This window comes from Pituophis catenifer, unplaced genomic scaffold (genome assembly GCF_029215685.1).
Source record: "Pituophis catenifer annectens isolate HBS135680 unplaced genomic scaffold, rPitCat1.0.hap2 SCAF_1, whole genome shotgun sequence".
NCBI classification, from domain to species: domain Eukaryota; kingdom Metazoa; phylum Chordata; class Lepidosauria; order Squamata; family Colubridae; genus Pituophis; species Pituophis catenifer.
The window spans coordinates 100,941,000-100,964,136 of record NW_027256881.1 but is presented as its reverse complement, the minus strand read 5'-3'; the positions used below and the strand labels follow the sequence as shown (position 1 = coordinate 100,964,136).

Genomic DNA, 23,137 nt, shown 5'->3' with positions numbered 1-23,137 from the left:
AATGGGAAAGGCTGGACTCAAGCATGTTTTAGTCATAAATTATTGGTAAAATATCTTGAAGAAAATCTTCAGATTGTTACTGAAATTGAGGCAACTAGGAGAAAATTTCTATAAGATTTAAAGGCGTATCCTCCATAAAACTAAGGGAATCCTTATGTTGCACAAATACACAGAGGACTTTTTATGTCCTCTTTCTACTGGTCCCATATGGACTTAAAAAAAAAAAAAACTTCTGATCCAACTCTTTCACTTTTTTCATTTTTCATTTTCAAGATTAATGACTTGTCCAGAGATTAGCAGAAGCAGTTTATTAACCCCTTAATAAAAAAACTACGTCATTACAATATTTTTTCCTTTCCTATTCTCACCAAAGTCACTGTTGCTGACTTCATTAGGGTTCATTTAAAAATGTATATTGCAGCTGGTGTCTTAAATTTGTATCTGTTATATTTGTATGACCATAATGGAATGTGAAACAACATTGGAATATGGAAAGTAGGATAAAGGTTAGGATCACACAAAAATCATAGATAGAATACTATAATGTTTTAATGTAGAGATTGATGGTGCATATATTAACTTTATAGAGTGGACTAGTTTTTTCTTGTTGTTTTAAGTAATTCTCTAACTATATTACACTTTATGTAATATGGTTACTGTCTATGTTACCACTGATATTACCCATAAATGAGCAGAAAAAAGTTTCGGTAGCTTTAGTATCAGTATCTTTAAAACAAGCTTTTCAAAGAGGGGTAGGCGGAGAATATCTTATTTCATCATCAGAAATCAAGTTCCAAAGCATTAGATTCCATTTTCTCATTTTTTTGCACCTCATTTTATAAAAATATGGCAATACTCCCAATAGTATCTGCTAAAAATTCAAAATCTCTCCAACAGAAAAGGAATATACATTGTCAAACTCTTCTGAATTTATATGTTAGTTCATGAAAATGTTGCAACTTTTTTCTTTAAATTAAATAGATTTCTAGAATGTTAGAAATTATACAAACATGCATAGAATGAAATACAGTAAAATGAATAGTTTTTATATTTACCATCTACAAGAGTGCACTTCCAAAATTGGGCTATTTTTTTAGCTAATGTTTTCTTCCCAACACCCTTAAAATGAGAAAACAAAAAGAAAAGGATTATTAAAACTAGAATGAATTGAAGTGCTTCAAATGTAATAAATTAGAATGAAACAATGAAAACTGAAATATTTATTAGAATAAGGAGTGACTAAAATTTCCATCCATATTATTAAATGTCAGAAATCCTGTATATGGCTCTAATTGTGTATGAAATATATTTTGCTTTTCCAATTTTTTTATTGAAAAATGGTCTCCTTGTCCTTGCTACCTTTCAAAGCAAAAATATATTTGACACTTTTAAGTCATTAGCTCTGGTAGTTAAATCAATGTGATTCTATGTTCTGTGCTATGTATCTGCTTGTAAGGTTTTGTGTTAGGGATAAAAAGAAACAAAGAAAACTGGGGCTATGATCATGCATTTGCTTGCTTCTACTAAATATATAATATAATATTAGCAAACCATTCCATTTTACAAAGCAAAATTGATAGAGTTACATTAGGAGCTTGGTCCTACTGCTGATTTTTTAAATTAATCAATTAATCATATTCATAAAGTACTAAATTCTGAGGATTCGGAGCAGCTTATTACATAACATACACAAGAAACAACATACAATAAACAGTAAGTATTAAGTTCCAGAAGCTAATGAAAATATGAAATAAATTGTCCCCACTTTTATTTATTCTAACACTAGAAGTCTTGTCCCCACTTTTATTTATTCTAACACTAGAAGTCTTGCTAAATACAATACGGGACTCTAATATCTTGAAAGGTATAATGATTAGGCAAGAGGATTACAGAATAAAGGCATTCGCAGATGATCTGGTTGTTACCCTATCACAACCAATGGAATCAATAATCCTGATGAAGGACATTATACAAGACTATGGTAAAGTTTCAGGTTTTAGACTGAATGCAAAAAAGACTAAAATGATAGCTAAAAACATGACACAAGATCGTAAACATGAGCTTGAAAGGAGGGCAGGTTTTGAGACTGTACCTAAGGTAAAATATCTAGGAGTTCAGGTTGCAGAATCAAACATGAAATTGTTTCAAAATAACTATGAGGTGTTGTGGCGAGAGGTGCAGAAAGACATGGAGACTTGGAAAAAACTGCAGCTGTCTCTACTTGGAAGAATAGCAGCAGTTAAGATGAACATTTTGCCAAGATTTCTTTTTTTGTTTCAAATGATTCCGGTGCTTAAAAGTGATAAACAATTGAAAGTCTGGCAAACTGGACTCAATAAGTTTGTCTGGAACGAGAAAAAGCCGAGAGTGAAATTGAAAATTATGCAAGATGTTCCAGAAAGAGGAGGTCTTAAACTTCCAAACCTACAGTTATATTATGATGCAGCAGCTTTAACTTTAACAAGTGATTGGTTTGGAAGTAAAAAGGCTGGAATATTGAATGCAGAAAGTTTTGATCTTGAATTTGGATGGCATGCTTACTTATTTTATGATGACAAAGTTGATAAAGTATTTAAAAGTCATATACTTAGAGACTCTTTGATGAGAGTTTGGAAGAAGCACCGACTCAAATGGGTTTATAAAATACCGTTATGGCTGGATCTTGGTCATACTTTGTGGAATACAAATATAATGTCACTCGGGGGGTTTTTATACAAAGAGGTTCTTTTTACAGATGCGGGCAGATGGCGGCTGAAGACATTGCAGACACTGTTGGACGAAGGGATTAATTTAACTTGGTTACAATATAATCAATTACAATTGAGATGGAAAGAGGACCAAAAAACTGGTATTATGCTGCACGAGGAAGAATTGGTTAGACATATAAAAGAGAAAGGTCCAATGCATATCAAAAGGCTTTATAATGTTTTGCTAGAAAGGGATTCAGAAACTGAATTAGTTAAAGATTGTATGATTAAGTGGGCACAAAATTTTGAAGAACCAGTGATGTTGGAAACATGGGAAAAAATTTGGGTTCAGAATGTTAAATTTACACAGTCGCAGAACCTGAGGGAAAATTTCTATAAAATGTTTTATAGATGGCATTTAGATCCCAAAAAGTTGTCATGTATGTACCCTAATGTTCAGCCAAAATGTTGGAGATGTGAATGTTTGGATGCTACGTATTATCATGTTTGGTGGACCTGTAGGAAAGTTAAGGCTTTTTGGATAAAAATTTGGTGGGTCATGCAGAATGTTTTGAAGAAAAAAATTCAATTCTCTCCACAATTGTTTTTATTGGGTATAGTTAAGGGTTTTACATCGGGTGAAACAAAATTGATATTGTATATGATAACAGCAGCAAGATTGTTGATAGGTAAATATTAGAAAAATGAAGCTTTGCCCACTATTGAGGAATGGACTTTGAAGATGGCCAGTTTTGCAAAGATGGCGAAGATTTCAGCATACTTAAAAGATTGTTCACAAGAGACTTATGAATGGGAATGGAAAAGGTGGATAGAATATGTTCAGAACAAATATCAAACTAGAAAGTATCAAATAGCTTTTATTTGAAAATAATGTATTAGAAATATTTTAATGTAATGAGGTAAAAAGAAAAACTATATAGGGGAGGGAGGGGTTCAAGTTTTTACATAAGTGTCATATTAAGGGTTTTTTTTTTGTGTGGTTTTTTTTATCTTTCTTTACCAGTTATGAGTATATTATAGGGAAGTCTGGGGGGAGGGGAGGGTTAGGGAGGGTTAGGGAGGTTGGGAAGTTTGGGGGGGCTGGTGGGGGGGGGAAAAGGGGTGAAAATGTAATTGTAAAACTTTTGCAATAAAAAAAAAAAGAAAGAAAATATGAAATAAAATTAAATAAACCAAAATAAAATGGTAATTAAAACAAGTTGGAATCAAGGCCTAAATACCTTCCGGAAGACTTCTGTTTAAAATAAAAGTGCTTTTCCAAAAGGCAACTCGACTTATATGGTTTTTTTCCCTTGAAAATGTTTTGCTTCTCATCCAAGAATCTTCTTCAGTTCCGAGATCAGAAACGTTTTTAGAGGGGAAAAAACCAGGAAAGTTCAGTTGCCTTTTAGAAAAGTACCGTTGGGACAACCATTACATGGATGACTGAGAATCTTCATAGACATCTGTTTAGAACAGCTTCCCAAAGGCAACTAGCATGGGAACCAACCAGAAGTCCATTAAGAGGCTGCAGTAAATGACCAATACTACCACTGAAAAGCAGCACCTCCAAACTTTACCCTCTTCACCCCCAAAGTGGAATACTACTTGTAGTTTCTCTTGGGTAGATTGCACTGGCCAGGTCAATTCCAAATGGAGAATGCAGTTTTGCAATTAAGCATGTGCCAAGCCATGTAAAACTTTTAGATTAACACCAACATTTTAAATTGCACCTAGAATCCTGCACTTTCTAAGTGATCTTCAAAGGCAACCCCATATAGAATCTGTTGCAATAGTCTAAACATCATGGTGATGATGACATGAGTCACTACAGGAAGATCTTCCCAGTCCAACTTGTACAACAGCCAGAGCTAGGAACATCCATGGCTATAACACTTCCCTTTCTCTTCTAGAAGATCTGAGAGCCTAGAAGAACCCCCAAGCTATGGACTTGCTCTTTCAGGGATAATACAGTATTATTCTATCAAGACAGAATACTAAAACAGACAGCAAATCCAATGGTAAAACAGTAATTCTTTCTTCCTACGATTCAGTTTAAGCCGTTTCTGCTCCCACTAAGACTGTTAAGGCACCTCAATGGCATCATCAGTCTGATTTGGGGTAGTGATATAAATCTGAGTCTCATCAGCACATTGATGATACAAAACTTGAAATTTTCTGATGAACTTTCCCAGTAGCAAATAAATAGTTAAGAGGAAATTTAAATGTAAAGGTTATATAGCAATAACAGTAGCACTTAAACTTATATACCACTTCATAGTACTTTACAGCCCTCTCTAAGCAGTTTACAGAGTCAGCGTATTGCCCCCACTGATCAGGGTCCACATTTTACCAACCTCGGAAGGATGGAAGGCTAAATCAACCTTGAGCCAGTCAGGAGGGAGGATAAATAGGATAAATAAATTGGAGAGAGATAAAACTTATTCCTGCATCACTCAGTAATTATTTTCCTAATTCTGTACTTAAGGGACAGTTTAATGTTTACTCAACAGTTGACATGTTGAAACATGACTTTCATCATTCTCAGCCAGCATAGCAATATTGATCATAGCTGAAAGAATTCCAATACATCTGGAACATTAAATTAATATTACAGATACTAAATTAATGTAAATATATGAAAGACATGAACTGCTTTATTCTGGGAATACCCCTCAGAAGTGTTATTGGGACCAGTATAAAGTAGAACGGAGTTATACAGATTCAACTAATTCCTAAATTCTCCTGCCATCATGGTAAGTAACCATACAAATGAGAATTTCAAGAAGAGTCTAATCAAATAAATTCAGAAACATTAATGGTGTATATAAATTTTGGCTTGCTGAATTACCAGTAGATCCACTCCATGCAGCATCATCTCAAATGCATGACAGAAATAAATCCCACAGCAATCAATGCAATTTGTTTTCTAATGCAAAGTCGAGAGGGTGTATGGTCAGGCACATGAGTATAGTTAGACAGAAGCCAACTCATAAGATATATTACAAAATAAGATTGTGACACTCAGTATTGTGGAATGAAAAGGACAGATTTTATGAGCCTCTATATTGACTCCCTATAGCCACCATACTTTGTGATATAGCAAAACAGTCATTTATCTGCCTGCCTGCTACAGACAGCAATAAAATAGAATAAATACAATACAATACAGTAAAATGCAATTGAGGCTCTGAGCAAAATTCTCCCATAATGCATCATGAAAAATACCTACTGGTCTCAGATAACATTGTAGCCTCAATGTCTGAGGAAAACGATTTTCAAAACCTTCTGAGAGACTTTCAAATTCAGGGCCATCTGAATGTTAGGGGAAGGGGAAGGGCAGGCACTCTGTCAGAAAAGGTATGCTTTCTGGGTCCAACTAATTGACACTGCTTAACAGACCCAGAGCAGACCCATTTTGTCTGATTTGGTGAGAAGAAACTATCAGAAACAGTCAGTCCCATAATAACCTGACCTCATGCCATACATGGGTGATAACCAGACTTGGAAGCTATTGAAAGGAATATAGCTCATGAAACAGTGATACCTTGGTACACCATGGGATACCAAGGCTACAAGTTCTGCTGCATTCTGGATCAGTTGCAGCCTCTGAATGCTTTTCAAAGGAAGCTCCAAGAATAAAGCATTGCAATACTCCAAGTGGAAGCTGATTAAAACGTGAGTAGATATGGAAGAGTTCCCTGATCCATGAATGGAGTCAACTGACAATATGGATTTGTGCAAACGGCTTCCTGTCACCAGCTCCTTGAGTAAGAATCATGAATTTAAGAGGACCCCAACTTATGCAACAGCTCTGACTGGGGCAGTGTTACGCCATCCAGAGTCACAAAATCAGAGACAGAACATTTCCAAATTGGGGAGGCCCTGAAATCCATATTTTATGCCATGCCATGCTGTACATTCTAGCAGTGATCTAGAAAAGATATCCTGGCAAAAAAAAAGTTTGCCATACCGACAGCACCATTTTATGAATTTTATTCAGGAGTTCATATGTTCCACAGATATTATTACTTTATTACTTACATGTACATTTTTCTAGCAATAAAACCTATGGAATTTCATTGGATTTCTAAATAAAGATATATATGTGTCTGTATTTTGAATTAGTCTGTTTAAAGTGCCAATTTAATCATGTCGGCCTTTTTCTTACTGGTTTTCCAAGGATGATGAAGCAAGTAGGCTTGGACAAAAGGAAGACTCTGTCAGCTTCATCTTCATCATATATATCTACAAAAGGGTAAGGTTGTTCATCTTCTGGAGATGCCATCATTCAATCTACATTTAAAAGACAGAATTAGTTATTAAGATCCTTACTGCTTTTTACATCTGCAGCTATAGCAGCAAGTAGCTCATCTCGGTTGATGAGGGGGGGAGGGGAATAGGGTTGCACCTAGATTTTGAATGGGAGACAACCAGAAAATCCTATGACTACTGACTACATTAAGAATCCCAAAATAATAGTCAAGCAAAAATAAAAATCCTGAAAGAAGGCAATGGCACACTACTTGTGCCATAAAAACTCATTTTTTCTGATCCTGTAGTTTCTGGGATGCCTATGAAAACCTATGGATGTGTCCATGCAGACAACAGGCATCAGTTCAACGAACACCTATATAATCTGTGAGCCTCATAAATATATCACTGCCATATGAATTGCAGCATAAAAGCAGCTCGGTAAAAAAGTTTTCCTGCCTAGCCAAATTTGCCAACAGCCTCTTCCTAGAGGTATTTCACAGTCCCCTGGGGTATGATGACTAATAGTAAATTTGGGCTGGGTTTCCCCTTTATTTTCAAATAAAAGCCCTTCTTGAGAGCACGGACCAAAAAAGCGAGGTAAAAATATGGTAAATGAATGAAAAACGAAACAAAACCCAACGATCACAGAGTGGTGCTTCATCCCAACTCGGCAACCTTGACTATGGCGCGAGGGTGGGCACAACTGAGCTTGATGAAATCATTTTCACGAGTGTTGCCGGCGCAGAAAACGGATTAAAAGGATCACCCAGGGAAGACTTACTGAAGGATGAGGCCAAGCGGGGTTTCGCCGCTTCGCTTTGGCAACAGCACGGCACAGAAAGCTCCGCAAGCGATTTGTGTTCCCCCGTAACCGTGGAGATAACGCCCCGCCTCCTCTCTCTTTCTCTTGGAATACCCCCCCACACCCCGCTCGCTTCACCCAATCAACGGTCCCTGCGCGATCCCGCCCACAAAAAGGCCGTTACACAGCAGAGCGCGAGGAAACTCTTATAGAATGTTTAAGGGTGCTTCGCTAACGGTTTTTAACGGGAGCTTTTCAATGTTAACCGTCTTCTAGGGCAAATTCTCAGCTTCTTAGGGAGCCGACCGATCTTCGGCGGGCGTTGCGTAGGTTAAACGGGCGCAACTGACTTGCAGCCCCAGGAACGGCTTGTAATGTGGCAAATGACGGAATCCCTCATTTGCTCAGCGGTTTCAGCGACGGTCTCAGGGCAACGATAGACATATCCACGCGGGGGGGGGGGGGGTGTCTCGCTGATTTCAATGAAGCCGATTTCTTGGTGTGAATATTTAAAACTCTTTTTCTGAATGAAAAAGAAAGTGGGGGGGGGGGGGTTAAGAAAGCTGAAACGTCAAGTAGTGCTTGCTATATATACTGCTCAAAAAAATAAAGGGAACACAAGCAGAAGACATCCGAGATCTGAATGAATGAAATAGCCTTATTAAATACTTTGTTCGTTACATACAGCAGTTTATACACTGCTCAAACAACTAAAAGGAACACAAAACTACTGTATGTAACGAACAAAGTATTTAATAAGGCCATTTCATTCATTCATTCAGATCTCGGATGTCTTCTGCTTGGGTTCCCTTTATTTTTTTGAGCAGTGCTAGTTTCAAGGTTTACTGAGCCTTCCATCCTTCCGAGGTCGATAAAACGAGGACCCAGATTGTTGGGGGCAATATGCTGATTATAAACTACTTTGAGAGTAGTTTAAAGCACAGTGAAGCGGCATATAAGTCTAAGTGGTATTGCTATTCAATGCCTGTGATTTGAATTCTGCCTCAACAGAGTACTAGCCTCAGTGGGCAGGAATGTTACTCACACCCGCGTGGGGTACTCCTAGGGAACAGAGGATGCAACTTCATGCAAACGATGACGTGGATTTTTCATCCACGAAAGCCGAAGTCCTTTAGGAAAAAAAAGAAGTTAAGGGAGCCGTCGTCACAAAGCTTATGTCCTGCAAGTTACTACCCTCGTGGTAGATTTCCTAGATTCCACTCGCCGATAGCGCGAGCAGAGAATGAAAAAGGCTATTTGGCGTCAAAATTTCCTCTGTTCCGGGCAAGAATCGGTATCATTCCCAAACCAAAAATGGCCGCGGCGCCGGCAAATTCAATCACGTGGTTTTGCGCTTCCCTTAGCTGTCAGTCTCTCGCGACCTTGCTCGGTGTTGGCGGAACAGCCGCCTACTCTCGATGGGGAGACGCGGTGTGCGTCTCCCCTGTTTCTTCGGCTCCCGATCGACCCTTCCTCGTAGGGTCCCTCGCCGATCGAGTAAAACGGAGAAGAAAATGGGTTCACGCGGTCCGCATTTATCTCGAGCCGTAGCTTAGCCAAGGCCAAGCCTAGCCTTCAAAAAGGAGGAAGGGGCGTTATAGGGCAGGTGGGAGCTTTCGCAGGTGCCTTGAGTGTAATCCCCTCCGCTGTGTTACCATGCCTGCGGCGGCTCCGATCATCAGCTCTGTGCAAAAACTGGTGCTGTACGAAACTAGAGCTGTAAGTAACCCCCACAACGCCTGCTGCTTCCCTACTATTTTTGCCATTGTTTTGGATCCTATAGGTTTTGGACTGAGGAAAGTGGAAGGATCCTAGTTATTCCCATTGAACAGAGGAAGTCCCCTAAGTGCAGATTTTAGTCTTAGCTGGTGGATTTCTACACCGGCCAGGCTAGAAGTTTTGTTTTCTGCGTTACAAGGAGTGCAGCCCATGGCTGGACTAATAGGAGCAGTTATGCCTTAATCTCTCATTTTCCAATAAACACCTATTAATTATATTTTCTTTATTATGGAGAGCTACCTGGAGCCACTTTTGGAACTATAGAAGAGCAACCAGGAAAGAATACTGGGATGAGCTGCGTTGGCTTGAACTTGTATTCGGCTTTGAGGCCTAGTAAAGTGATCTGGTAGCTAACTGGAATCTATACATTTAGAGCTAGCAGATATGTCAATACTAGTGGTAGGATCTTGGCTGTTGTCATACCTAGGTGCAGCTTTCTTAAAAACATAACTCTTTGCAATGTGTTTTGATGTGTTAAGCCAACATACTTGGCTAATGAGCACAGGAGAGCTAGCAGCTTCCCTCTTCTTAGAGCTTGTTTATTATATTTTAACAAAGGTAAATCTATCATCATAAAATTAGAGCCATTTCAAATTTAGATAATATACTAAGTCTTGATTTTTTGTTGAAATGCAATCTCAATGAAGGCAGGGAATAAGATGCTGATGCATATCATTCACTGAAAATTTTTAGTGAGTCATGCAAAGAGAGCCCCAGAAATATGTTCCCTGACAAAATTAAATCCTTGGATCTGAAGTAGATAAACTTTTCTTAAGTCTATTTTTTCCCCTCAGTGTAGAAAAATGATGGAAGTCTGCACCAGCTGTTTTTCTCCAGAAGAGCTGGCCAGAATGCAACACATTCCAGGTGGAGATACTGATCAGACCTATGCTTTGAAACTTCAGTAGTAAGAAAAGTGAACTCTAGAGTGAATGTTTTGGTATCCATTGAGAACATATCTGCAGACTGTGAAGTCTCCTATCTATTTCGTCCTCCTAGGGAACATTTTTCTTGAATGCAGAATAGTTCTGGTATCTGAGCATTCATGACCCAATGCCCAGTATTGGTTGTATTACTGTTACCAAGGAAAAAGTGTGATGTTGAATTAACAAATATATGTTGGGTAACTTGAATAAGATGTCTATCCTATGCAGTATTTTGAATAATGGAAGCGTGCAGTTCCTGAAACCTGCTTGGATTTATTTATGGATAATGGTTGATATAATGGATACATTAATCCCCTTTTTCAATATCAGGAAGTTATTTATATGTGTTGAAGTCTGACAGCAGATTGTGTGTTGGATACTAGCTAAGTACTATCTATAAACTCCAAATCCATTATTTAGCAAACTTATTGTATGGTAGTTAAAAATGTTTATAGGATTTATACTGAATATCTGAAATCTGGTTTGCCCTCTGAAGCAACATCCCCTTGAATTTTGCAAGAGTCTAACCCAACAAGGATTGTGCAAGTCTTTAAAATATAGCTTTACTTCCAGGTGAATTTTGTAAATCAGAATGTTGCCTATGGTTTGCAATAGATAATGGTAATTCTGTAACCAAAACATCTGAAGTAAATACAGCAGAAATAATCATCTATATACATTTTTGTAATTCGTTGACTTTTCCTATATTTTTAAAAGTTCCCTGTTGCTTAGCCTGATAATATTGGAACCCACTTTAAAATGTTTTCTGTTATCCTTTTTTAAAAAAGGTTAAGGTGATCTTGGGTCGTACATCTGTTCAATTAGTACAAAAAGCTTTCATGTACAAATTATTAGAAGCAATGGTCAGTTGTTTGGCTTTTGTTTTGTTTTGTAAATTATTGCTAAATTAGTGCAGATTGAATGAAGGATGTAATAAATATATTTGGGAATGAATCATACTGGAAACAGCGGAAAAGGGAGCTGCGCATCTTTATTTGGGATTATTGCATCATCTTTTTATTTGATACAGATGATCATATTGTTAAAGTTAAAAATTATACTTAACCCAAGGATTCTCAAAACTGTCAGTCATGACTGCAATAAGCATTACAAAATGTGGGTGGGTGGGAGGAAGGACTAGGCAAAATTGGATACGGTCAAAACTCATTTGTGGTTTGCCTAGTAGGTTCTGCACAATAAATGGGGATTAAAGGCCAAAATGAGTTTTGGGAGATGACTGAACACACTACTAATGTGCACTTTCCATGAAGAGAATCAAACAATTGTTTATTTTAGGAATGGCAATATTGCAATATTGATAACCTCTGGTTTAAACTATGAAGATTTGTCCCAAAGGTGCTTTTTCAAAAGGCAGTTGGACTTTCTTTGTTTTACCTTGAAGATGGTTCGCTTCTCATCCAAGAAACTTTTACAGTTCTGATTGAATAGTGGAGAATGGTTTATATTCCTTACAAAAAAAGCACCTTTGGAACAACCATGAGTTGGATGACTGAGAATCTCCATAGACACTACGAGGATTCGGTTAGCCTTTCAGTGGCTTTTAGAGTTTCTTGTGAGGGCGTTAGTGTGGTTTATGGCTCAGTCTAACTGTTGAAATAGTTTTCATATCACAGGATACCCCTGCATAAAAATTATATATATGGCTTATGATGTCTTGTATGATCACTAAGTTGTAGATATAATAAAATAACTCAATGCTGAGAAATAATTCCCTGAGAAAATTGCAAAAAAAAAGAAAAAGGTATGAAAACTTCAGTTCACTTATAATGTACACAATCCATGCTTTATAACAGCAAAATGGCAAGCCAACAGCTGTCATGGCACATTAAATAAAATCCAACAGCTAGTAGCACTAATATTGTACAACAATAAATGAGCGGAAATACTGTATCTCAAGAAGTAAAATAGGCCCAAGGGCAAAAAAAGCAGATGATTTTGCTTTTAAATTTGGGGAGGGTGGTTTGTAAGAATAATGTAATGTAATTACTTCAATTAACCATTACATTACGTATAGTCCTTGACTTACAACCATTAGTTTAGTGGCCAGTTGAGGTTACAACGGCCCCGAACAGTGATTTATGACAGGTTTACAATTGTTGCAGCATCTCCATAGACACATGATCAAAATTCAGGTGTTTGGCAACTGGCATGTACTTATGACAGTTGCACTGTCCTGGAGTCATGTGATCATCATTTGTAATCTTTCCAGCCAGCTTCCAATAAGATTCAATGGAGGAAGCCAGATTTGCTTAATGATTGAAAGATTTACTTAACTGCAATGATTCACTTAACAACGGAGGCAAAAAGATCATAAAGTGGAGCACAATTCACTTAACTCCTGACTCTTTAGTGCTCCTTGTATAAACACAATTTACTTTCTCCCAATATTTGTGTCAAATCGTACATCTAGTACAATTGGTAGGATGTCATCTTTTACCTCAAAAATGTTAGAAGTATTAGAAAGCATCACAAATGTTATTAACTGATTGTTCAGTGGATCAAAAATAAGAAAATAATGCTATCAATGTAACAAGATTGAAGTCAGAAATTACTTAAAATAGAATGAGGGTGTTAGGATAGGTTTTTTTAAAAATGAAAAATGAATATTTCAAAAATATCAGGATGATAAATTATATTTGAAGAGTATTGATAGAAGAACTGATTGAATTACTGTAAATTGGATGAACTTCGTTCTTGCAAATGAAAGTTCATGTTAATATAATCACATGACTTGCAGAAAGTATATAAGGTCCATAACTATTGCTTTACTGTTTTATTTGCTTTTTTTTTACATCCCCAGCGATATTTTCTTGTTGGAAGTAACCAGGCAGAAACCAAATACCGTGTTTTGAAAATCGATCGCACAGAACCCAAGGATTTAGTTGTTATTGATGACAGAGTGAGTACTTCAACATTTGAGATGTTACTATTCAAAATAAAATATAAGAATCCAATATGACACTTCATTGGATTTAAGCTGCATTTAAATTCTCAGTATTTTTTTCCTTTTTATTACTTATTTTCATAATACTATTTTGTTTTACATAGCTTCCTAATAAATGAGTTAAGCAACAGTAAATAGATTGCTTGGAGAGAAGGCTTGGTTCTAAGAAAGAACAATTTCTGAATAAAAGGAATTATTGCGTTCCCTGACAGGGTTTATTGAAAGAGCTCCTTCAGGTGAAGAAAGGACATCTTTGGATAAAGCTCAATTAGAAACCATGTCTTAGATTCATTTTTTGACTCTGAAAGGGAAATTGGAACTTCTGGTGTTAATTCCGGGAAATTCATGAATTTCATCGTTTGTGCAATAATAACAAGCCAGTATTTATGCTGGAAGGGATTCTTATTTTTCTTAAATTGTGGTTCTAAGGACCTTGATTTTGAGTTAATTTTACCTGAATCATATTATTCACAATAAATTCCCAGTTTTTCTTAATAATTTACTCCCCCAAAGAATATGACAAAGGTGTTGGGTGGGGGGGGGCATTTGGAACTTTGGGAGAAAATATAAAACATTTTGAATTTTAGGCAGCATTTTTCTTTACCTTACTCTAAAGATAAAATTCTAGATTTCCTCTCCAGAGATTTATATGCTAAAAAGGAATGCTTCTTCGTTTTGTTAATGTTTACCCCCTCCCCCCCAATATTCCATGTATTTGTGCTTGGGACACAATATATATATGGTGAACATTATAAGACAAAGGAGTAACATAGAAATGGGAGAAAGTCATAAGATTCAAATAAAATAATACTTAAACTGTTAATGGTAATCAAACTTGCATATATTTGTGTATGTATTTGAAATTTTGAGAGCCATAGAAATTCTCAGAAAATGTCTGATATGTGATGAAATACTTTGCTCATTCATAAAATACTCACTATGGGCAAAATAATTAACCATAGAATATTGGTTTTTCCAAATCCCCCCTGTTACTTGCACTAGCCTATTTCTCTGGATGTTTTTCTGGCATCGCTGCATCCCTTTATCTCTCTTTTGTCAAATCAGCCTTTCAGATAAATCACCGAGTTTTGTCCCTTGCATTTTACTTTTTTTAGCAATGCTTGTCAGTCCCAGTTGGGGTCAAAGAGATTCTTTGAAAAAAAGATAATGATACCTTGTTTCCCCCAAAATAAGATATCCCCTGATAATTTATTTATTTATTTATTATTTATTACATGTATTTTTATGCCGCCATTCTCCCGAAGGACTCAGGGCGGCGAACATAAGTTAAGAAACAAGTACAATAAAATCATAATTTAATCCAAATAATTAATAATAATAATAATAATAATAATAATAATAATAATAATAATGATGATGATGATGATAAGCCCAACCGGGCTTTTGAGTGCATGGCAATAAGGCCAAGCAATTATTTCAGGGTTCAAAAAAATATAAGACACGGTCTTATTTTCGGGGAAACATGGTATAAAGTGGTACTTTTGATTTAAGTATAGTAGCATCCCATTAAAAATATTACTATAAAAATTAAATGTACAGAAATGATATGAGACAAGAATCATTGGATTCTTGATGGAAACCCAGCTCAAAGTTAACTCAGCCTTCCATCCTTCCGAGGTTGGTAAAATGAGGAGCCAGATTGTTGGGGGCAATATGCTGACTCTGTAAACTGCTAAGAGAGGGCTGTAAGGCACTGTGAAGTGGTATATAAGTCTAAGTGCTATTGTTATTGTGATTATAACCTGTCTACATATAATACAGGTATAATCCATTTACGACCACAGTTGAGCCCAAAATTTCTGCTGTTCAGTGAGAAATTTGTTAAGTGAGTTTTGCCCCATTTTACAACCTTTCTTGCCACAGTTGTTAAGTGAATCACTGCAGTTAATATTAGTAACCCAGTTGTTAATTGAATCTGGCTTTCTTATTGACTTTGATTATCAGAAGATCACAAAAGGTGATCACATGACCTTGGGACACAGCAATGGTCATAAACATGAACCAGTTGCCAAGCAGATGAATTTTGATCACATGATGACATGCTACAAAGGTCGTAACTGTGAAAAATGGTCATAAGTCACATTTTTCAGTGCCATTGTAACTTTGAAGGGTCACTAAATGAACGGTTGTAATTTGAGGACAACCTGTACTAGAAAGATTTTCAGTATTGTTATGCCTTCATTAGCAAATTGTATCAAACAAAGTTTATGCTGTCCTTGAGCTCATGCAAAATAGGTACTTCTGCCCTAGGAAGGTGACTGAAACTGCTTTGTAGAAGTTATAAATGAAGTTTTTAATACATTCAGAAATATTTAAAGTCACTATACATTTTCATTTTCAAGCATGTATATACCCAGCAAGAAGTGAGAGAGCTACTAGGCCGTTTAGATCTGGGCAATAGGACAAAAATTGGACAAAAGGGCTCATCTGGATTATTACGTGCTGTCTCTGCTTTTGGGATAGTAGGTAAGTTACTTTATTTTTATTAGCTTGTTTTAATAACAGCCAAGGCACTGCAATTATTATTTTAGACATAAGCACAAAACACACTTATGAAGCAAAATTGAAACAAGAACTCTGCAATTAAGAATAGGGTAATAATTTGGAAGTTATGTGGATTCCGATTTTTTGTGGATCTGTGGCACCTTTGATATGACCTTAGAAATCTCTCTTAATTTACCCTTGAAAATAGGTAATCCATAACACATAAAATACTTGATTTATGTTTATGTGCTTGTTTAAATAAATACATAAATACATTTTTAGTTTGCTTTTCAGCATAAAAATTATATGATCTCTATATCAATGGTAGAAAACATGTAGAATTTTTTTTAAAAAAAATTATAGACAGAATACCATCAAAGCAGATGCAAAATATTTACACTCTCAATAAAATAAAGGAGACTTTATTGTACCTAAAGGCTACTGGTGATACTCAACAATGTGTGATCAAAAAGCAAGTGTGCACAATGGACTTTTACTTTTCTTCTTGGACCCTGGTGAATTCATTAAATGATAATGAATTATCACTTAATTCATCTATAACACAATACAAATATATTTCACATTTTAATAAAAATACTTCTAATATCCTTTTCATTTACGAAAAAAACATAAGGCTAAATATAAATCTTCATTTATAATGGAAACAAAAGCTACAACTTTGATTAGTCTGTGACATTTATGAGAAACAGTGAAAAAAAGATAACGTTTATAGTCTTATTTTTTTAAAAAACACAGAAGGATTGTTTTTTATTTTATTTTTTAAAGCCTATGCTCAGCTCTTTAGAATTAAAAGTCTCAATTCTAAAAAAAAGATGCAAACAACATTCAAGAAAATATTTTCCCCAAAGACAAGAATTAAGATAATATGCTCAGAACGAGTATGGATACTAACATTTGAAACGTGAACCACAATAGTTGATTTCAGCTCCTAGCCTATTTTTAGAATAGACATGCTCTTACGAAAGAGTTTATGGCTCAGTCAAATACTGTTTTTCAGAAGTTGGATGGTGAAAAATGTTACATACATACTCTTATACAATGACTAATTTCTTGAGACTGATGCATGATATAACGGTATTTGTTTTTGATAAAGTTAACAGTCTTATTTTCTTCAAGAACTACAAAATAGCACTAATTCTCAAGAACAGGTAAAAACACCTTTTCCATATGTTCATGTCAATTTATATTCCTCTTCACTGTCAGGAGTAGAGGCCTGAAAATACAGTTCATTCAGAAAGTATTCAGACCCCCTTCACTTTTCTCAATTTTGTTATTCTGCAGCCTAATTCTACAGTTGTTGAACGTTAGTAAGAGGTGGCCAAGAACCCAATGGTCACTCTGGCTGAGCTCCAAGTATCCTGTGTAGAGATAGGACAGAGTTTCAGAAGAACAACCATCACTGCTGCCCTCCACCGATCTGGACTTTTTTTTTTTTTTTTTAATTTGATTTATATGCTGCCCTTCTCCGGAGACTCAGGGTGGCTTACAATGCGTTAAGCAATAGCCTTCATACTTTTGTATATTTATACAAAGTCAGCTTATTGCCCCCACAAACTGGGTCCTCATTTCACCTACCTTAGAAAGGATGGAGGGCTGAGTCAACCTTGAGCCTTGGAGAGATTCGAACCAGCAGTAAATTGCAGGCAGCTGTGTTAATAACAGGGCGCTTAGACCACTGTACTATCAAGGCTTTATGGCTTTATGGCAGAGTGACCAGATAGAAGCCTCTTCTCAGCGCAAAACACATGAAAGCTCGCTTAGTGTTTGTTTCTCACAATCTGAGAGCCCTTCAGGTGCTTTTTTGCTAATATGAACTTCTTGTAAGCATATAATTTCTATATGCTTCTCTAATTTATTAAATATTTTCCCTCTTTTTATTGCCAAGTTCTGTCCATGTATATTCAAATATATTATTTTAATTTCTTCTTCCATTTCTTATTTATTTACTTGTTTTGTCGATCTAGTCGTTCTTATCTCTCTTTGTTCTTTAACTTCTAACTGCCTAAAAGACAAATTAGAAACAATATAAGAATTATACTGGATACATTTGTATACTATGAAGCACATCCAGAGAAACAAATGGCACTGTTATTTTTAGACGCGCAGAAAGCATTTGATAATGTGAATTGGCAATTTATGACTTTACAATTACAAAAGAGGTGCTTTTTTGCAAACTCCAAGTGGGCTTTCATATGTTTTGCACTGAGGAGAGGCTTCCATCTAGCCACTTTGCCATAAAGCCCAGATCGGTGGAGGGTTGCAGTGATGGTTGTCCTTCTGGAACTCTGTTTCATCTCCACACAGGATCTCTGAAGCTCAGTCAGAGTGACCATTGGGTTCTTAGTCACGTCTCTTACTAAGGCCCTTCTCCCCTGATTGCTCAGTTTGACTGGATGACCAGCTCTTGGAAGAATCCTTGAGCGATTGTGCCAAACATCTTCTATTTGAGAATTATGAGGCCACTGTGCTCTTGGAACCTTCAGCGCAGCAGAAATTTTAATGTAGCTTTCTCCAGATCTGTGCCTTGCAGTAATCCTGTCTCTGAGCTCTACAGGCAGTTTCTTTAATTTCACACCTTTTGCTCTGCTACAGGATGCATTGTCAGCTGTGACGCCTTCTATAGAGAGGTGTGTGCCTTTCCAAATCATGTCCAATCAATTTAATTTACCACAGGTCGACTCCATTCAAGGTGTAGAAACATGTCAGCAATGATCAAGAGGAATGGGAGGCTAAATTTCCCATGTTGTTGCAAAGGGTCTGAATACTTATGCCTATGAGATGTTTCAGTTTTTTCTTTTTAATAAATTTATAGACATTTCTAAAATTCTGTCTTTTTGGGGGAATGAATGTAGATTAATGAGAGAAAAAAATGAATATCAACAACTGTAGAATCAGGCTGCAGCATAACAAAATTGACAAAAGTGAAGGGGGTCTGAATACTTTCTGAATGCATAGCAGGGGTGAAATGCTCCCGGTTTGGACCGGCTCGGGCGAATAGGTAGCGATGATGGCCGGTGGTTCAGAGAACCGGTAGCAATGGCAGCTGGAGGCTCCGCCCACCCGCCCCATTCCCCGGAGTCGGGGAATGCACCATTCCCGGACTCCTACTGCTCACCTTTCTCCCGCGGCTGGCTGTCAGGGAAGGCAAGTGCCCGAAAGGTAGCGGAGTCGCTCATTCTCCTTCTTGAATGAGCTGCTCTAGTCCAGGGGCCAGCTGCGCAAGCGCACATTGTTTATTTAATTCAGCGGCAGGTTGGGTGTGTGCTTGCGCAGCCGGCGCGTGGACCAGAGTGGCTCATTCAAGAAGGAGAATGAGTGACTCCGCTACCTTTCGGGCGCTTGCCTTCCCTGACAGCCAGCCGCGGGAGAAAGGTGAGCAGTAGGAGTCCGGGAATGGTGCATTCCTCGACTCTGGGGAATGGGGCAGGTGGGCGGAGCCGCATGGTGAAGGGCGAGCAGGCAGCGGCTCTGCGGCAAAGCCGGAGTTGAGGAATGGTGCATTCTCCGACACCTACTGCTCACCTTTCTCCCGTGGCTGGCTGTCAGGGAAGGCAAGCGCCCGAAAGGTACCAGACTTGCTCACTCTCCTTCTTGAATGAGCCGCTCTGGTCCACGCGCCAGCTGCGCAAGCGCACATCCAACCTGTCGCTGAATTAAATAAACTGCGCGCTTCTGCAGCCAGCGCGTGGACCAGAGCGGCTCATTCAAGAAGGAGAATGAGCGACTCCGGTACCTTTCAGGCGCTTGCCTTCCCTGACAGCCAGCTGCGGGAGAAAGGTGAGCAGTAGGAGCCCGGGGAATGGGACGGGTGGGAGAAAGAAATTTAAAAAGTTTTCCTACCGGGTTCTGTGGGCGTGGCTTGGTGGAAGGGGGTCTTGTGACTGAGTGGGCGTGGCTGTGCATGACATCGAGTTGGCCACGCCTACTCAGTCACAGCACACATCCCTCCACCAAGCCACGCCCACAGAACTGGTAGGGAAAAATTTTAGATTTTACCCCTAATGCATAGTAACTGCTATTATAAATTGCACCTTCTTCTGTAGTCTGGAATGGAAGGATAAAAGCCATGAGTATCACTTGCTTATTACTGAACTACTGATTTGTGAATTCTCAGAAGAACTGCTGTCAACAAGAATGCAAGTTTACTATTAAAATTTTAGTGGCTACTGGAAAAGCAGCTGTTATGCAATTACATATTGTTGCTCAAGAATCCCATAAGATACTCAATGAAATGTTTATTGTTCAACTGGGACTGTGAAACAAAGAAATAATTGTGCATCTGACAGACCGTAATAGAAGACCAGGAAACTGTATTCTGCTTGATGCATCATTATCTAGGCAGGGATAATAATATGTATTGAAAGATCAGTCTGTACCCAATTTCGCATGTACTGTATATCTTGTTTTTGTTTGTGTAATTCCCCATGTCTTAGAGCGGGAATAGGCACAATGCTGAACCCCTAATGTCTGTCATAACTGAAAGAAGAATGGTTAAGACAACAATATATGTCAGTTTTAATGTGAGCAAAGATGGGAGTTATCCAACATATGTACAGTTTTAGACTGCCCATTTTTGACCTAAAGGCTCCAATGTCTCCTGCTCATTTTTACAAACTATTACTTTTGCATTATTTCCATGGCTTTGTATAAACACTTAAGAAATCTGACTCAAAATAATAGCTGTGGCTTCTAAAAATATTTAAATATGAAAACAGCATTGTTATGTTTTCAGCAGCAGAAAAGTATAACATCGGTAATGCAATTTTCTAGAAGTAAATAATGATACTATGGCACTAATACTACAAGGTTATTTTCTTCTATAATTCTTATGAAAACAATGCCACATGCGCTTTTAAAAATAAGGCACAGTAACACAATATCAAAAATAATACAAAGAATGTAATAAGCTGCATTTCTGCCTACCCAACTATATGTAAAACACATGATTAAAAAATTGCACTTTTCCATAATAAAATAAATGTTTTCAGTAAATTAGTATTTTCTAAATATGAGATTAAAAATACTGATATTTTTTAATCTCTGGATCAGTTTTTGCTTTTCCAGGTGGGTTTATTCTGATCCTGCAGATATAATGGTAACAATTATTCAAACTATGTTAACTACTAATTAACTACTTGGAGATACACAGAAAGTCTTTACAATAGTTAGCATACCACTGTGTGCTATAATTTTGGTTGTTCTTAATCATTGTGTGAATCGTTTTTTGTTTTTTTTTTGCGCTACATACAACTAGTTGAGACAAATTAAGGAACTGGCTATTTTCAAAGATTAATATGTATTCTTCCCCTTAAACTGCTTTTATTTTTATTTTATTTTTTTATTGAAAGGCAAGATTTAAGAGCTGGCAACTGTGTGGTAAATGCTGTCATCTTCACATAAAAGGCCATGGCAATTTTCACAGAGCTCTATTTGTTAGCAGAAATGCCAGTACACAGCTGGAATGCATAGTTATTAAAAATATTGTACTATACAAATATGTTCAACTTATTTCACATTGTACATAATTTCTACTTCACACAAAGCGCAGTAATATTTCCCTTTGAGTTTGATGTGAGATTCACCCAAGCAAGGCAGATCTGCTCAATTTTGGACAATCAGGTTTGCCACAGCCAATCATTCCTCCATAAAAACACTTGATGGAACAAGTATTTTGTGGAATTATTGGGATCTACTGGCCTGGCCAAGACATTGGAAGAATGAACTAATAGGATAATATCAACCACTAGTCAGATCTTTGTTTGATTATTGTAGCATCTTCCTCAGATGAGCTCTGGTCTCAGCCTTGAGTATTTTTCTTATCCTTTGAAATTCTTCCCTTTTACAGTTTTTTTTAAAAACAGAGCTTTCAAAGTATCTGTCTTTCAAATTATTCTTTAGATCACTGTTTCTCAACCTTAGCCACTTTTAGATGTACAGACTTAAACTTCCAGAACCTGACAATGGCCAGAATCTGTTTTAAATAGCAATAGCAATAGCACTTAGTGCTTTACAGCCCTCTCTAAGCAATTGACAGATTCAGCATATTGCCCCAACAATTTGGGTCCTCATTTTACCGACCTTGGAAGGATAGAAGGCTGAGTCAACCTTGAGTCTACTGAGATTTTAATTGCCAAATTGCAGGCAGCCGGCAGGCAGCAGAAGTAGCCTGCAGTACTGCACTCTAACCACTGTGCCACCGTGGCTCATCTTCAGATTGGGCCAGGTCAGCATCCAGCCACTGAGTGTGCTTGTCTACCATCTCATGGCCAACTATACTTTGTTATTATATTTTTTTGCATTTTGCAAAACATTCTGGAATATTTCTACGTGTAGCTTTGATAATAGACTCCTCACATTTGAAATCTATTGTCCTGCAATCAGGAGAAAACAGTTCACAGTGTGTGGAAGTACTCCTAATCCTCAAGGGATATTTTTAGGATAGTAGTAGGAGTAGTGAAGCTGTAGGGAGATGACAGGAAAAAAATGTGTTGCACCTGTTTGCTTTCTCTGTATGCAGCATTGTGAAGTATATCCAATTGAGAAAGATGTTTCATTGAAAGTAGTGCCACCATTGAAAAAAGTCCAATTTTCTAGTGCTTTTTTATCAGAAGCATTTGAAACAGGCTGATGGGAAAAAATATGCTCTTTTAGAATGCACACAGTTTCACATTGAAGTACTTGGCTGCGACATTTGCTGTTGAAGTTGAGCATCATACCGTTTTCAATTACAGTATACAGAATGACTCTTTAAATAGTCAAGAAGCTATAAATCCTTCTTTGTAGAATTACAATTAAAGGTCATTTGCCAGATTTTTTGATTGATAACAGTAATAGATTGAAGGAGTGAAAAGTTAATCTGATGTGTCATGTCAAATATTGTAGATTATTGAAAATTTTCATTATGGGAAAGGCTGTATGGATTTGCTAGGAAATATATCATACATTGCAATGCTGAACAGTTGATTCAGATGGAGGCTAAGAAGAACAAAGTATATCTGACATTGTAGTTTCAGATATAATGGAAGCATTAATTAGATTAAATTAAATTAGAATTTAATTAAATTAGATTTAAATTAGATTTATCTGGTTAGAAGTGGTATACTCCTGAGTTTATATGGTATGTGGGGATGAGGGTGGGTGGGTAAAATATAGTTTAAAATAGTAATCAAGTGTTCTTATACTGAAGTTATCTCCC

General features: G+C 37.1%; 2 protein-coding genes across 2 annotated transcripts in view; one reads left to right on the top strand and one right to left on the bottom strand.

Moving 5' to 3' along the window:
• The window catches only part of AK9 (adenylate kinase 9), a 69,677-nt gene extending 62,699 nt beyond the window's left edge, over positions 1-6,978 (bottom strand). The window contains exons 1-2 of the mRNA XM_070953424.1: positions 6,859-6,978; positions 1,056-1,119 (exon numbers count right to left, since the gene is read on the bottom strand). Coding sequence (XP_070809525.1) covers positions 1,056-1,119; positions 6,859-6,978 — 184 coding nt within the window. The remainder of the gene's footprint in view (positions 1-1,055; positions 1,120-6,858) is intronic.
• Positions 6,979-9,190: 2,212 nt separating this feature from the next.
• The window catches only part of FIG4 (FIG4 phosphoinositide 5-phosphatase), a 72,718-nt gene continuing 58,771 nt past the window's right edge, over positions 9,191-23,137 (top strand). Inside the window, exons 1-3 of the mRNA XM_070953411.1 lie at positions 9,191-9,465; positions 13,273-13,371; positions 15,780-15,903. Of these exons, the coding sequence (XP_070809512.1) occupies positions 9,403-9,465; positions 13,273-13,371; positions 15,780-15,903 (286 nt within the window). The 5' untranslated portion in view covers positions 9,191-9,402. The remainder of the gene's footprint in view (positions 9,466-13,272; positions 13,372-15,779; positions 15,904-23,137) is intronic.